Below are 18153 nucleotides of genomic sequence, written 5' to 3'. Positions count from 1 at the left end.
TCCTGTCTCGACTCGTCTAAAGGTCAGGACTCGACTCGCGCATTCCTAAAGGTCAGGAAAGACCTAGCGTATGAGCATGTCACAACAATCTTTGAACATTTCAGTAGAGCCGTCACTTATAGTAGCCGAATTTGCTTAGTGTTAAAACTTTTTTTTGGGGGGGGGAGGGTGACGAATTAAGAGTTGCTTCGCAATTTGCAAGATGTCCAAGAAGGTGTTAGAAAATTGGTTAAAAAGGAAAAGAGACAATGTAAATTCCATTGGCGAAAATGTAAAAGCAAAAATATCGAGAAATAGGGAAGAAAAATCCAAAGAAGAAGTTAATTTCCCAACTATTAGTTCAGAAACAGATGTAAGTATGTTTATTTATTAATTTATTGATTTCACATTATAAAGGTTATTCTGGCATCTCCGGCTTGATCTCGAAGAAGTCAGAGGAATAAGATCCTTCGTTAAAGACATTGCAAAGGAGACTAATTGGGGCCTATAAGTTAGGTACTATTCCGATATTTGCGTGGTGCGAATGAAGAAAAACCTATCAAGATAGCTGATCTGCAAAGAGGTTTCCACACCTTCTTCACCGATGTATTATTATTATTATTATTATTATTATTATTATTATTATTATTATTATTATTATTATTATTATTATTATTATTATTATTATTATTATTATTATTATAAGAACGGACCTGGTTTAAATTTTGCTGGAAACAACTGTGCGAATAATTCTATTTTTAAAAAATTGATAGCCGGCCATCCTCATTGTTCTTCCCAAACTTTTTTTTGACGGATTAAGTGAATGCTGGAATAGTACATTAGCTGATAAGTCCAGGCAGCGTCCTTTTCAAATCCTTTTGTGTGACAGTGTGCTCAAGGCTTAATAATTTAATAAACAGTGATAGAACACCGTTCAATATCTGAGAAAATGTCTGATCACGAAAACTATAATCTACCTAGAAGAGCTAGACTTGTGGGTTTCCGTATTTGCTTCCTCGGTTTTAATTTCTAAAAAATCTTAAAAATTCAAAATTGAATTTAAAAAGTGAAAAATCTCCCATTTTTTAGTTTACAACTTTGTTTCTTTTAGGAAAGACTTTAAGGAGGTTTTTTTTGTCTTTATCTATTTCTCGTTTTTCTCTAGAGTGTGCATTTATTTTATTTTATTTAGTTAACAACCACTAGATACAGCTAAGAGGCCATTTTATACTGGATACCCACAACAATAATAACAATGGAAAGGATTTGAGAATTTATCGGCCATGGCCTGTTTAGTAGGTATTATTCCGGCATTTGCCTGGTAGGGCTGAGGAAAACCCCATTCAGGATGGTCGGCAGTGGAAATCGAACCCACGACCTCCCGAATGGGAGGTGAACGCTCTAGCAATTGAGCTACTTCGCTCGGTAAGATTGTCGTTTGTGATTTTTTTTTTTTTTAATTGCTTCTGCGGAAATCTTGAGCCTCGTCCCGAATGAAATTATTGGACTAAAGTTTTATTTGGGTATAACGATACTACCCGACTCTAACATCGGAGCTGGCATCAAAATTTAATTCAGCCATAAATTGGCCTCGAATTGGAAGTACAACCATTTCTACAACCTGACCTACTTAACGCAGAGAGTTAAATAAGGTCTTAAATTAACCTATGATACTGTAAGTAATCTTTTTCTTAGTCTCCGGTTGATAGGTTAAGTGGTTCGATAACTATTCTCCAAAATGTAGCTCCCCATCCAGATTTTTAATTTTGTTACTTCATATGCATATCCTGTTTGTTCTAATCTTAATAGCCCAAAGACTAAGTGGGCGGCTATTTGAAGCGATCGCAAAGCGCATTTATTGCTCATGCGTATGCTTGAAATACGCTGACCATGTATTTAAATCTGAGCGGCTAAACATGAACGCGAAAGCAATAAAATCGCTGAGAAAACGCCGGCTCGAGCGTATTTGGTGCAGGTCGGAACAATAGACCGCCTGCTGTTTAAAAGATTTCAAAAGGAAGGACAGAAAGGAAAGACGTGTTGCCAGGCAAGGGGATTGTAACAAGAAACAACTGCTTGGAAGACGCTTTGTGCAGAGATTGGAACTCTGCTATTATAAAGTATGTGTGTATATAACAAAAGAAAATTCACAAAAATAGAAGGAAATTCCGAAAAATTAGCTAATCACAGAAAAATCTATGTAACACAATAGGGTGATTTCTCGTGATACACTTGATTGACACTTAGCTGGTGCCATGGTAATCTATAAGCAAAATATTTGGCTTTAGGTAAAAGATGAAACAACGAAATAACTTGAATTTGAGCCCCTATCTCCGAAGCTCGAACTCCACCCCCAAACAGATAACCACAAGTGTAATCACAAAGAGAAATTTTCAGTTGTGTTTGAAAACGTGTCCTGTGTACATATCCAGTCATGGTTAGTGTGTTTAACATAGAGGCGTTTATAATCGAAATACAAAATAGGCCATGCCTATATGATTTAAGAGATCCGAACTACATGAATCGTGACTTAAAAATAAAAATGTGGAGAGAAGTGGCTGCCATATTTGTTCCAGACTGGGAGGGAATGGAACGGAATTCTCAGAATGAAGAAGGTAAGAATATTCTTATTTTATGATTTCATTTAATACTATTAAGTAGAGCTACATCGAGCCAAATTGTATGTTCACTATGAATAATAATAATAATAATAATAATAATAATAATAATAATAATAATAATAATAATAATAATAATAATAATAATAATAATAAATACTTTGTTACAGTTGTGCCAACTTCCAATATACCTAATATATACCAAACCTTAAGGCGCAACAGCTCGAAAGGGCCAGGGTCGGCTATGCGTCATTTTATGGGGTGGATATGTTAGATGATGGAACAATTGCCCTTAGATGGTCTAAGCCATAGATGTGTGCACAGTAGAAAGGCGGAAAATGCCACCTCTAATAGTTTGGTACTTAGGTATATCGAAAATGTTTTAAACAGCAAAGACGATAATTTTAAATTGGGATTCAATACATCTTATTCTCTTTCCAGTCTTTGAAATGACCAAAAAACTACGTTGCCTAATTATTTCGAAACTTAGTTTTGTAAAACAAACACATAATGTTTCAGTTTCCAGACATTTCTTTCCATGCAGCTTAGAAATATTCCTAGGAAAGATATGTTTATTTTATTTTATTTATTTATTTTAACTGTAACTGCTCGTGTTTTATCAACTTTGTTCTGAAACTGAAAATAAGGTGCTAAAATTGGTAGCGAGTAGGAATTTCAGAAGAAGCCAAAATCATGAGAGGAAAAAAAATTAAAAGATTAAACCAGAGAATTGGTTAAAAATATCATGATGTAAATTTTATAGTTGGTGGCTTGGAATTTAGCGGTCCTTTCAGCACCGAAGCTATACAAGATGTGAACCTACAGTTTAAGGTGGAATCTAAACTACCTTTATGCGCTGAAACTTTTCAATGATCTCCCACAGGATTCGAATCCGGAACCCCATTCTCCAAAGGCACGTGCATAGCTAGTAAAGTATAAAGTAGTGTAAATGTTGGAATTTATTGATTGGGGTCTAATATTTGTTTTCGATACAGAGGATATCTTTAAAAATAAATGCCTCTTGCTCCGTCTCTTTCGACTATATCAGCGAGACTACATCAGACGTGAACTACAGCTCAACGTGGGACCCTAACCACATAAGCTCCTGCCTAGAATCGAATCCAGGTCTACCACTTGTGGCGCGGGAAATGAAAAGACCTGGAAACCCTGACTGGCTCATAGTATGATTTACAACTTTGGTGAAACTAAAATTACCGTGTAGCCACTTAGGCCGCGTTCGCTGTGGGGGGTAACGCTTTGTCGACTAGCCTAGTACTAATAAGTGTTAGAGGAAGCGTTGTGGTTAATTTCAGAGGAAACCACATCTGTGTTGTCAGGAAATACCAAGTCAAGAGTATGGAGAAAGTAGATACAGAATTTCACAAATTAAGTCAAGGTCTCATAGATAATTGTGGATTAAATGGAGCAAGGTTTAATTAAGTCTTGCGTAATTTCCTGAATATCTTGAATGTGGCATTTTTCGAAAATTCAAGTATGGTTTCCCCTGAAATTCACCATACTACAGCTTCTACTCACTATTAGTCTTTACGCTATTAATACTCAAAGTGCAATTTTCTGCACTTTCTCGCGCTCGTAACTCGAAAAGGGAGCCGCTTTCGACTTCGATGTAATAAACTTTTTCTTGCTTGTTTTCCTGTCTAGTTTCAATCCCCAAACTCTGTAATAGGAAGCGTTTTCATGATGTTCAAGAGAGAAAATATCATTTCGTACAAGAAGATGCATGAGGTAGAACATTATAAAACATTTAGTTTACGTTATAAGAATAAATATAGAAAGCAAATAAATAATACTTCTAATAGAAAATTAAGAAAATAGGATGGTCCGAAAATCTAAGATACGTGCTGTAAGTGGATGGCGTTATGTATATATTGACCAGACAAATACCAAAATGGTCATGATGGGTGGAACAAAGAGTTTGGCCACATGACAAATTTGATAACCATCTTAAGATCGAAATTCATTTTGAGTTTATAACCATAAATTGGTTTAAAAAAGAAAAAAAAGATACATCACTATGTCAGCTAGTCGATGAAATAGAAAAAAATACATTTTCATTACATTTGCTTTGAAACAGGAGTAGGGAGGCCAGCGTAGATCGTTGGAAACCAAGTAAAAGTTTACAGGAATTTGATTTAATGAATAAGCTGCGAATGGAATTATATTCGCTAATGTGCCATGTGGTGTGTTTTGTATCACTTCTTTGAAAAGCGAATAACACATCAAAAATGGATTTACAATGTATCAAGAAATTTTAATATCTAGTTTATCAAGATACAATCAAATGCGTAAAATCCGATTCCAAATTCTGATTCGTATTTTGGTACTTTTCTCTTCGAATGGTCATAAGAAGTCACTAAGATTGTAACATTTATATGCTAGAGTTTCTACATGTATTCAGTTCATTCTTTATATATGATATTAATGGTACATAGGCATTTTATGTAGATACTGTTAATTCGATTATAAATAAGGTAGAAAGAGAAATTTCTGTTAAATTGCAAATGAGAAATACATAAGGTACTTTCCTACCTTCCACCATTTCTGTAACCACAACATCCTTGTCTCGCACAGTGTAAAGGAAGTTGTCTTCAACAATCAGATCCCAAACTTCCTCTACTAAATTATAAGCAAGTTTCAGCTTTTCATCTTCCCAAATGGCGATCTGAAAAATAGACGGAAATGTTTCATTTTACTTTGTGCTAAGTAGCGACGTATGAACAGGCGCGGCTCTACTACTTAATCCCAAAATCACATGCCTTCCCAGTTACAAATATAAAGAAAAATATTTTTAAAAAGATAAAATTATGGGCATTTACTTTTGTATATTATTACAGAATTATTCATTTCAATATGACGTCAGCAACTCAAATTGTTGTCCATGAGAGATTTGGTAATACCGTGTTATCAAAATGTATGATGTGCCTTTCGGTCTAAGTTATCTGACTTGCCTTTTCTCAGCCTCCTTTAGTACAAATTTTATTATGATTAAAGATGAATGCCCATGCTACCAGTATTGTTAGCATGTTTTGTTGTTCCAATGGTTAGTTGGTTACCTGAGTAGGGTAAACGTTTAAGTGTGCGATATTGGACAATCTACTCTAACAACTGGAAGGTAAGTGCGTAATTTAAACTAGGACACACATTTTGATTAAGATCGTGACAGGGTAAGGGGGTCTAGTACGAATCATAATCATCGAGTAAATTTAAAAGTACTCGAGGAAGGGAGGTGGTGAAAATTTAGAGGAATGAGTCATAAAGTATCAAAGGAATATGTAGACTATAGACAAGACTTACTGTTATGGTAAAACCAGTTTTGAAACAAATAGTTTTGTACAGTGGGCATAATGGTTTTGAAAAACCATAATATCTCTGAAGATAGCCCATACTATAATTACTAATAGTATACATAAAATTACACATTCAACATAACAATTACTAAGAGATGTCTTTGTAATCATTTTTCAAAATGATTCCAGTTAGAATTTAAATATACAGCGCGGCAGGTGGAAAATAAGGCTGTTTTTCTCTCTTTTCGAAGTTCATTGTGACACATGGTAGATTTTCGTAGCGACTTTGGGAACACGTGCCGAATTTTTCAGCTCGGCCAATCGCCATTTTGGGAAGTGATGCGGGTAGGTATGGATTGGTACTGTGATATCTCGTCACCTTTTCAACAATGGAACAAACTAAATAGCAATTTCGGTGCGCAATAGGATAACTAACGAAAACATCTAACATCTTCAGAAAGATTTATGGATACGGTTTCTCTTCTCGCTGCCGTGTGTTTGAAGTACAAAAGAGGCTCAGTGCTGGAAGATGAGCGCCCAAGGCCAAGCATATGAATTAGAACACTGAAACGATTGACAAAGTTCGGAATATTAGTTTAAATTATCAAAATGCAGATTTCCGGGTAAAATCAAACATCTGGGAGTGAATAAGGATAATATTCGCCAAATAATAACAAAGGGTTCAAAGAAACGGAAGCTGTACACTCGTTTTGTGTTCTATTCTTTAATGGAGGATCAGAAACGGGCGGGAAATCCTCCCCCCCAAAAAAAAACTGTTTGTGTGTTACATCCCGCATACCCGGCAGACTCTCTCTCTGCAAATACTTTCTTTTCTCCAAATTAAAAAAAACACACACACACACACTACTGTAGTAAAGAATTGCTTTTTGACTATGTTCGTACCATCCAGAAACCAGTAACGGGGTTTTTGAACATCTTACAGTCCATGACTTTCAGATATGATTCTACGACTGTGAAAAGCGGACAAACGAGGTTCCTACTTTGAATAAACCGAGGTAAGTTGATTCCGTTTCTCATTGATTTATTTTCTAGTTTCAATCTCATTTTCTATTTGCCGCGCTGTGTACAACAAAGCTTGTGTTTGTAGCTATTAGTCACCAAATATCTTTGCCATTTCATTTACATAGCATAGCTACAAATATAATATAAATATTTGATAAAACTATCTTTGACTTACGATTCCGTTAGTATCTCCTGAATAGAGCTTTCCTCCGGAAACAAAGAGACGCCACACTTCGTCTTCATATCTCAGGAGAACTCCTTTCAGAGTTCGGGATTCAATCAACCAGGAGCGAAGCGTTCCATCGTTGGAGCAAGTGTACAGAGTGCCACCATTGGCCGCCAAATGGTAAACAGCGTTGTAATGGGCTTGGAATTCTCCTGAAAGAGTGAGGTCAGGATTCCATATCTAGAATAAAAGTTACGTTAGTTTTACCAAATTTTTATTTTCATTTAATACTCCTTCCCTTACAGAGAAATCATAGTATTTAATTAAAAATAAGATTTTGGGAAAGAGAATTCGATTACTCAATATTTTGAGGATTTCAAAAATTTTCCTCAAATTACAAATGATGAGCAGAAGTAGAAAGATGAGGCAAGAACAGTTAAAACTACCAATCAATCAAAATAAGAAAGAAGCTCTGTCAATGTGATTTTTCTGCCGGTTGATTTTTACTTCTACAGGATTTAAAATGAGAATATTCTATGTATCTCCAGGCAAAAATAATTTATAGATGTATCTTGATTTCTTTATTTTATTAGGGACCAGCAGAAGTGCCCTTCTTCGCACGGGAAAAGTAGTTATCGAAAGCTTTTGAAAAAAATATACATTTTTTTTTTGTCTGGTTTCACGATACTTATTAATGCAAGTTTGGTTATACTGGTGTTACGTAAATACTCACACATTAACTCCTAAACAACTTTTAACAATGCGCAGATGCAGTAACCTAACTTTGGGGAGCAAACAGGACTCGCGCCCCAAGCACCGGATTGGGAGGGCGCGAAACTGGACAAATATTTATTTTCACTATAAGGCAAGGAAAGGAGTTTTGGCAAACTAAAGATCATAAAAAAATTACCTCAGAAATTTAACAGAACAACAACGACTCACCAACCTTAAGTTCATATCCATAGAGGATAAGTTAGCTTCAAAGCTATCTTTTGAGGACAATATAAAAACCTTTGCAGCCAAAAGAGTCCGCAAAATTATATTCTTGTTCAGCTTTTTGTTTTCATTTAAATTACATCGATTTAAGAGATTTGTAAAATGTCCGAGTATAAAACTTGAGACAACAGCTTGACTGTTTGTCATAATTAAATATCCTATTCTAAAGCAACAGACTGTTGATTCATTCTACACATATCCACATTCCGATATAATTCCAAAAACATTGTGATTTGCAGTTATTATGATAAGATCATAATTATATGCAAAGCATGCTACTCTCAAATACGAATTAGTTTGGTGTTTTATCTTATACAAAAAATTAAATTATGTACTGGAATTTTGAAATCAAGTAAATTGTTAGGTAAAATGTATAGTGGATCACATTACTTGAATTCTGTTGTTCCACGTCACCTGTAAATGCGTCGTTTCAAAGTTGAAGAAAAGTTAAATGACTTTCTTGGACCCGAAGTCCGAAGATTCTTCCCTTTTCGGGAAAACTGTAAAATAGAATTCCTCTATGCCAGAATGAATTTTCCGAAAGTCCCCGTAAATGTCTTCCTAGTTTTGAAGCGTAGCCAAATCTCATCTCGCATTTGACAAAATCCAGTTTTATCCTTCGGTAAAGAGTTCAGGAAAAAACACACATGAAAAATTTGAAGTTTGTACGTCAAACAATTTTAGAGATGTGATAAACGAAGGAGAGTTAGATTTTTTAAAAATACGATTTCATTCGAAAGAAAGAGAAACTTGCCAATGATTTAAACGCATTATTTATCACAAAGTTGTGACCTCTTGAACGACTTCCTCAACCTTTTTGATCAAGACCCTTACTTATCAATCTGCTATAAGTAATTTCTGATTTGTAATAAGCATTTTGATAATTACTAATTTCTTTATTTCTTTAAAATTTTGTTTAATACACGCATTGTTTACTGTATTTGAGGATAAGTATGGAAATAAATGTCTATCTATCAAAACAAAAAATAAAATAAAATAAATAAATAATAATAATAATATTTTTTCCGTCCGACTCTCATACTAGTATATTCCTTTTCGTGATCTCACTAGGGATCTCGATCCCCAAGTTGATAATCCCTGAATTAAACAAACCAAAATATTTAGTGTTCTATTCGTATGTTCAAATTATCTATTAAAATGTTACAACAGCAGTTAGCAACGCTTTTTTTTTTTTTTTGCTAGTCGTGGACGACTAGCTCCCGCCCAAAGGGTACCGCCCTTTGTATCGGGAAGTGGAGTAAAGGAATGATGGGATTAGGGAATTGTGGATGGGTACTAGTAGATTTATTAAACTTTATTTCAACATTTTATTTTACATCATCATAAATATATTAATGCATTTACTGATCAACACAGTAGTATATCATATATTATCAAAAGGGTTGGACATTATGGCCGTTAACCATAATCATATTGGAAGGGGGATGGGAATGAATGGTAATGAGGTGCACAAGACGTCACAGCAACGGGTTTTGTTAGCAAGACAGATGTGTGTTATCTTCTGATCCGGGGGCAACTCCGGATCTGATGGAGACAGGGGAAGCCCAGTTAGACAAGAGGACTACTGTGCATAAGATGGAATAATGCAAGACAGATGTGTGTTATCTTCTGATCCGGGGGCAACTCCGGATCTGATGGAGACAGGGGAAGCCCAGTTAGACAAGAGGACTACTGTGCATAAGATGGAATAATGCAAGGTGATGCCGTGTTAGTGATGTAGTCTGCAATGAAAAGATGGTCAGGACTGTCAGGTGGTAAGGAGAAGTGATACAGGGTAAAGAGGAGTGAAAGAGGGGTATGACGGAGAAGGACATTGGTCGGGTGTAAAGCAAAGTGATGCATCGTGTCTAGAAGTAAGGGGTGATGAGTTTGAAAGCGAGTTGAAATGTAGCGGAGGCATAAGATTTCAAGGTGATAGAGTATGTGGGGAAAGGAGGTACGATCGTAGAGTTCATGCGTTGGGCTGGGAAGGCGTATACGGAAAGCTAAACGGAGTGCGTGCCGTTCAAGAATTTGAAGTCTGGTATAAAAGGAGGGAGCTGCGGCAATCCAGGCGGTAAACCCGAAAGTGAGAACTGGGCGGAGAAAAACTTTGTAGGTGGTTAAGAGGGTGTGGGTGTTCAATCCCCAGGTAGTACCAGTGATACGGCGTAGAAGGTTGAGACGATTGTAGGCTTTGCTGCAGATGGACTTGAGATGGGCAGTCCATTTAAGATGTCTGTCAAAAACTATCCCTAAATAAGTGACGGTGTTTTGAGGCTGAAGAGGAACGTTGTCGACATGAACATGGAAGTTAGCAGGGTTGCGATACACGCGAGAGCGTTTGTTCGGAGGAAGAAAGATGATGGTTTGCGTTTTAGCAGCATTTAAGGTCAGTCTCCAGTGTGTGCACCAGGCGAGAAATGTGTCAATAGCAAGCTGTAGAGTTCGGTTTATCTCTTGGATAGTGTTGGCTATGGCGAGAAAGGCTGTGTCATCTGCAAATTGATATAAACTGATATTTCCAGGCAAAGGAGGAAAGTCGGCCACATATAACAGATATAATAACGGAGATAGTGAGGACCCTTGAGGGACACCAGAATGGAGAAATATAGGGTGTGAGAGGTGGTTGTTGATAGTTATATAACTAATTCGACAAGAAAGAAAGTGGAAGATAAAACGAATGTAACACAGGGGAAGGCGGTAAGAGAAGAGTTTGGAAACAAGACCAAGGTGCCACACCTTATCAAAAGCTTTTTCTAAATCGAATAAGACCAGACAGGAAGGTTTGGATGTGTTGAACTGCATTGTGATATTGGTGGTAAGGCGCATAAGCTGATCATTGATACTATAAGAGGGTCGAAAGCCTGCTTGCGGAAGAGGAAGGAGATTATAATCGGAAATATGACGATGGTTAGCAACGCCTGAGCTCCAACCTATAACTTTGGCTTTCAAATCTTTCATTTAAGGTTATATGTGATTTCACGTTTAACACAGACAAAAATTTTAAGTGTGTGTTCTTTAAATAAGTTATTTAAATAAATCTTTTTCATAAAGTTTATGTTTTAAAATTATTGTTCAAAGTCTTTGTATTTTAATAAGCTTTCTCCAAAATCAATGCAAATGAAGAATCGTGCTGCCATCTTTGGAGTTCTTTTAAACCATATATATATATATATATATATATATATATATATATATATATATATATATATATATATATATATATATATATATATATATATATATGCATGTATGTTTGTGGACGTTTATATGTTTGTGACCAATCATTTCGACAATGAGATCTCGGAAACTACAGGCCTTAGAAAGATGACGTTTTCACTGATCGATTGCACATTTTGCTAGATTGTCCAGTTCTAATTGAATATTAAAAAAAACGTGACCATTATTTCTTTATTACATTTTTAAGGGTACACTGGAAGCGTTGAGATTTTAAAAAAACTAAAGCATCATATCCTACGCATTATACATTCCAACACCACATAGTTGTATATTGGGGTTGTATATGTCTCAGGCGTTTGTTTAATGGCCAAATAATATTGAAAAAGGAAGCATAACCATTTCTCGAGTCTAAGATAAATCTTTATTTTTGGAGTTGTTTTTCCCAATGAACACCATATATCATTGACATTATTATTAATTGTGTATGTAATGTATATGCTCATTACCTACTGCATGCAAGAAGAAAGAAAACACTGGTCATACATGAATTAGAAACTCCAACCAGAAGTAGGCTGAAATCTTGCAAATGGTGCGAGATATTTAGAAAAAATAATCTTAAAAATCTCCCCTTTATGGTATTTCTTGCCAATTTTTATCAAGACGTCTTTCACTTGTGTCTGTAAAGGGACATGTACAGATATTTCGAGGAATGAGAAAGAGATTTATGCTCATATGCGAATGATGCGCTGTGTAGAGAGCGCAGGTTCAGCTAGTTACTCTAAAAATGTTTGAACTTTTCATTGATGTTCTCAAAAACTTCATAAAAATTTAGATGTCTTTACAAGGTTTGGGTGATTGAATATACATTGAAAGATAGTTGTACTTCCTTTCAGTCGTAAACAGGTTATTCGCCTTTTTTACAAAGTGGAAGAGCGCCCTGCTTCCATCCCAGCATTTGCTTGGTCCGACTGAGTAAATCCTAGACAAACTTGTAGGTTCTAAGTATGTGAATGGTCGAGATAGTTTGAAATTTTGGTGACAAAAAAAGTCTTGACATAGTCTTCGGAGCGAGAAGCCATCCAGTCGCTACAACTTAGGTATTAATAAACCGACAAATATGTTCACAAGTAAACAGTTAAAACTGGGAGCAGAAAAAAAAACATGCAAGAACATGTCTTCCTATTAATAAGCATTTAGCAAGAAATAAAATATTAGTTGTTTGGGGACGCTAATACTATTTAAATAGCCCCAAGTAGATAATTAATGGTGGCTCAACCGTAGAGTGCTTATCTCTTGTGCGTGGTGCCCTGGTTCGATCCCAGCCAAATTAGTGGTAGACAACGTCGAGTCTGTGAGTTTTCTCGGGGTACTCCCGTTTGCTCTCACATTATCACCAGAACTGGATGTAGGGTCTGGCACTAGGCCCAATAATTCTAACTTCAGAGTCGGCCCTAGCCAACTTGCTGCCCCGTGCAATGACATCACTTCTCGGTCCCTTTCTCCAGAAAGAAGAAATCTTAAAAGATGTGATTTAAAGTATGCTACGGCATCATGAACAACGAGAGGGAGGGAAGGAGTACTCGCACTCAGAAAAGCCTAGAAACTACAAATATAATCTCATTGTCTCTGTTTTTTTCTTTAAATAATAATCTATTATGTTACACACTTGCAGAGGAAAAATGATAATCTTTTTTTTATGAAATTCAATATCCAGCTTCAATCTCAATAAATCAGTTCGCAATTCCAGTGCAAGTAGCTTTTTTAATCTTTATTCCTTGCTTTTTCTTTACATCTGTTGAAAATCTAAAGAAAGTTGTTTCTACTTTGAACTTGTTTCTGACAAAGACAAAACTAGTTTTAACATCAAAATTTTAATAACTAAATGGAACAGGTGTTCGCTACTGTTCGAGAGTTTAGTATTTGACAACAATCAAGCAATTCATGCTGAGATTTGTTTGACAATTTGCTTTAGCACTGTCCATGCAACTTAAAACTAATGCGACGTAAATATGATTTATGAATGTAGTATTGAAATAGAAGATCAGCTTAGTAAATTTAAAAATCATGAACATGAAGTCTGTTTCCAAGAAGTTATTTTAAATAATAAAGTTATGACAGATTTTGCCGCTCCGTGGAAATGCACGTGTTGCACATATGGTAGAACCGACCTTGATTATCACTCAACCAATTCTTTCATCATCCGTTTGCCTTAAACATCCGTCTCCCTTACTCTAAAGGGCATAATCATTGAACATTTCATTTCATTTCAATAGATAATTTAAAAACAATAAAATACACTTAATTCGTCACTGTTTAAACCTTAGTCAGGAAAATGGTTTTATGGAAATAAAAACGTGAACCTGGCATTGAAACATTGGTGTTGCTCATGCTCAGTACTCTCAATGACATTATTGGGAGGCTTAAAGGCTCTGAGACGCAGGTTTTGGCGCCTATGGCTATAAGCAAGGGCGCCCATCAGGGAAGAAAGGGGGCGAGCGCCCCCCCCCCCTCTTTAGAGGAAATTGTGCTTCGGAAGATCGAAAACCCAATAGATATTTTAGAATAGTTACCGCAAAATTTGAGACTACATTTGATATGTCGCTTATACTTGCCCCCCCCCCCTGAAAACCACAACATGGGCGCTCTTGGCTCTAAGTTGAATTAAAATGGCTGTTTTGTATTGAATTATAGATATTATAATGAAAGAGAAAATTGCAATTTTTTGTTGCTTCCAAAAAAGGAACTTGAAAGATAAGTACGATTAGGAAATATATTTACACGACTGGGCTATGCTTTCTTTAACAAGCAGACTTCTTTGAGCTTGAACTTACATATTAGATTGAGAGCGGAAGTGACGACCATTAGTTTGTTGTCAAATGCTAGAGGGAAATAGCCAATTACACTGTTGAACCAACGCTGGCAGTTTGCTAGCACACCTTTCCGACTGTACGTGCTCTCTTTGCTGCTATGGAAAACAATGGAAAAATTGTAGTTAGGATAGCTGTCCACAGGAACTTCTTGATTTTATGGAAGAATGCCTATCATTTATCTATGTGCCTTCATTTCTAGCTTACGATTTTAACAAGTGCCACGCGTGAAGGTTATGTTGTTGTTATCAGAGCCGTAGTCTGTAGGGGGCGAGCAGGGCGATTGCCCCGGGCGCTAGCAAGAAGAAAAAACTGTTGGAAATGAGTAAACGACGCGTCGCCCCGAAAAAGTATTGGCACCCTATTAAATCAATGTTGTTGTCGGTTTGCAAAGAAATAGATTTGCTAATTTTTTTCTTCCTCACTACGGTCGGAAATCAAACTTTTCAATAAGAATCACAGTAAGTTTTTACTTATTACCTAAAGAAAGTTATGATATATGATTTGTAAATGACGATGTCGTACACAAGGTGCCGAGTAATGACTTATAATGTAATCAGGAGCGTTTTCAAAATCAGAAACGGACGAAGTCTGAAATACCTGTTCGGTTTTTTGATGATGATAAGTTTACTTAGTTAATCGCGCTTTTCTACCCAATTGGATTAATCACACGACCGACGGTGAGAATGAAGGTACGAAAAATGAGGAATGAAGGGACACACACAAGCTGCTATTTGTGCGGGAATTAAAATGAAAGTGAACAAGGGGAATAACATTTTCCAATTTGAAGCAGTTGTAGAATAGGGGCTTAAGGGGTCAAAACTTAACCCAACGAATTTGGTCTTTTTTTATTCCATTGACGTATGAAGTGCTTCTAATGTGAAGGAATTTATTGGGATCATTTCTCCATCAATTACTTGCATTACCAGTATTTTTCTTTTTGCTTTTTATTGTGTATATAAATTCAAGGGCTTAACCTCGTGCCTTACTTCCATCAAAGAATTTATGTTCTTGATGGAGTGGGTGTATATATATACATGTTTTCCGTGACGTTGTACAGAAAGTGTACCAAGTTCGCATACTGTATACAATGTTTCCTCTGGTATATGTGGTTGTATATATGGTTTCGCCTTTCATGATCCTTGGTGTTGGTCTGCACTCTCTACTATATACAAGGTATCCCAGGAGGAAAGGGCAATACTTCGGAAAATGCTAGTATGGGTGATCCTAAGCAAAAAAGTTCATATGAACATGGGTCCTAATCTCAATGGTTTGAGACCTACAGGTTGTGAACCATTTTTCATTTTATATTGCGCATTGCTCACCCTATAGTTATTCTAAAGGGGTGGGACATAGCGGATTTGAAAAGTGATGGAATGGTCTTTCCAACGATATGCAAGACATAGCAGAGATGTCTTTGGAAGAGAAGTTATTACGGGATATTTGGGGATCAGAGTTGCCATTCAATTTCTTTAAATAACCTTGACTTTATCAAATAGCTTCCATTCCAAAGATACAACTGCCACATGTTACATACCGTTGGAAAGGCCATTCCATCGCCTTTCAAATCTGCTATAATTCACCTCTACAGAATAACAACAGGGTGAACAATACACAACATAAAGTCAAAAATCGTTCACAATCTGTAGCTCTAAAACCGTTGAGATTAGGACCAATGTTGATATGAACTTTTTTGCTTAGAATCACCCATACTACTATTTCACAAAATATTGCCCCTTTCTCCTGCGACACCCTGTATATGGAGCAGTAGTTATGCTTATTTTTTTATTATTATTATTATTTTGTAGGGGATAGATTTTGTGGATAGACCCTAATGGTTCAGTTGCACCATATGGACCATGATAAATTTGTCTAAAAATTGTATGAGGTGCCACTCTTCACTTCATGTCCTAAGTACAGGGGAGGGATATTTTTCTTAATGGTTAATCCACCTGTGGATAGCATCGATTTGAAGGAAACGACATATTCCCACGGTAAATTCTCATGCATAGTCATCGAAAATAGCGCTAGAACTAATTTTGATGGCACTAAAAATGTCACTCATTGCCAATAAAAAAATAGCTTTCATTTAGCTGAAACAGGCTGCTTATTCATTTGTGAGTGTATATTTTTAAAAAATACGCTGTTAAGCAGTAGTTGAGTTGATTTTTAGTTTAGCGTCCCTTTCAGCAGCGAGGCTATATGAGACGTGGACCTACTGATTAACGTGGAATCCGAACCACATGAGCTACCGCCGGGAATCGAACCCGGGTCTCCCACGCCAAAGGCGCGTACGCTAACCGCTTAGCCACGGAGGAGCTCAGTTAAGCAGTAGATTTAATCTATTTTTTTTGCTTTCTAACGGTGGTAGACACACACACTCTTAACAGTGACGCACATGCTACGTTTAATAGCTACTACTACTACTACTACTACTACTACTACTACTACTACTACTACTACTACTACTACTACTACTACAACTACTACTACTACTACTACTACTAATAATAATAATAATAATAATAATAATAATAATAATAATAATAATAGTAATGTAAAAGAGGCAACATGGATATACATTTCAAATTACTGTACAATCATGTCCAAAATTATTGTTGCATGTCTATAAATATGTTGTTCTAGGAATATAATTTGATAACGAATTCGCCCGGTATTTCTTACAATGTTAGTATGTGTAATAATCGGAAAAGACATGTATGTGGCAAATTTCATGTCAAAAGAGCAGTAAATAAGAATAATAAAACGAAAATAAAACTTTCTTGTGCATTTAGCAACATTTTGTATTATTCATTCTAATTTTCGTATTTGTAATTCTTTTCCTATGAAATTTACCACAAATATACATTTCCCGATTATACACATAGTATCAGTATTTGAAGTACCCTGCAAAATCATCATCAAATTATATTCTTACAAGAAGACAGTTATAGATATGCGACAATCAATTTGGACATGAGTGTACATTTCCGATATTCACTTCGTAACACAAGACAAAACTCTATCAACGTCAGGACATCCACCCGCTGTAACTCTTTACACTTCAAATCAACCAGAATAATTAAGTAGTTATCCTGTTATATTACAAAAATCTAAACCAATGTAGAGAGTAGAAACCTACCTTAACTTTCCCATCTTCCGCCCCGCTGTACAATTTCCCCGCATGAAACAATAATGTTGCTACATCTTTAAAATGTCGCTCATCGTCAGAAGCCGTTGCAACAACTTTCAAAGGCATTTTGCGTCTGATGCTGCTGCACTTCCTTCACTTCGCTGGCTGTATTTGTGGATAAACACGAGAACTGTTGCCAGGGGTCACTGTTCGTACCTCTTAAAATAGAGATCGTTTGATATGACCTTCTCGAGACGAGCTATTTTTGAATTGCGGAAACTTCTTCTTTGACAAATGGCATTCATACTGAAGGTTACTTGCCCGTATTTTTATTGAATTATTAATATATTAAATTATAAATCGCAGGCTATCTTTTTTAAATGCAAAATCAGATTGAATGGGAGATGCATCTGTTATTGAGTCCGAGTCCAAAAGAGTGCTAACTCAAGCTCCAATAAAATAAGTGAGCGCAATCCCTATTGAAGGGCATGAACTCAATGCTAAATGGCCATCTACGGTCATCCGTATAGCTGAATATGTAGTGCGCGTGGTCTCAGTTCTATTCCCGTAGGAACCCAGGGCGCCGATTTCTCTATAAATTTGGGGGGGGGGGCGCATTCAGATACAGAAAGCATATATGAGGATTTTAAAACAAATTGTATTCAAATTATGCCAAATATTGTAAATTTACAAATACAGTAATGGAAGCCACATGAGCTTTGGGGAGCCCGGGGTCGGCGCCCTTGGTAGGAACAAAGATATTTCCGAGTTGTTGAATCAACTATTATGGAGTTACTTGAATGAAGAGAGGGTCACGGTGGCGCTTAACTTTGGTGCATGGGGTCCCTGGTTTGATCTCCGGCTTCCTACTCCCGTTTCC

At 36.3% G+C, this 18153-nt stretch overlaps 1 protein-coding gene across 1 annotated transcript in view; it reads right to left on the bottom strand.

Moving 5' to 3' along the window:
- The window catches only part of LOC145663220 (uncharacterized), a 38840-nt gene extending 21419 nt beyond the window's left edge, over positions 1 to 17421 (bottom strand). Inside the window, exons 1-3 of the mRNA XM_081729582.1 lie at positions 17283 to 17421; positions 7104 to 7334; positions 5148 to 5280 (exon numbers count right to left, since the gene is read on the bottom strand). Coding sequence (XP_081585708.1) covers positions 5148 to 5280; positions 7104 to 7334; positions 17283 to 17399 — 481 coding nt within the window. The 5' untranslated portion in view covers positions 17400 to 17421. The remainder of the gene's footprint in view (positions 1 to 5147; positions 5281 to 7103; positions 7335 to 17282) is intronic.
- Between the last annotated feature and the right edge of the window lie 732 nt (positions 17422 to 18153).

The sequence above is a fragment of the Thermobia domestica genome, chromosome 10 (genome assembly GCF_964235325.1).
Source record: "Thermobia domestica chromosome 10, izTheDome1.hap1.1, whole genome shotgun sequence".
NCBI classification, from domain to species: Eukaryota; Metazoa; Arthropoda; class Insecta; order Zygentoma; family Lepismatidae; genus Thermobia; species Thermobia domestica.
The sequence above is the reverse complement of the archived record's forward strand: the minus strand, read 5'-3'. Positions and strand labels throughout refer to the sequence as shown.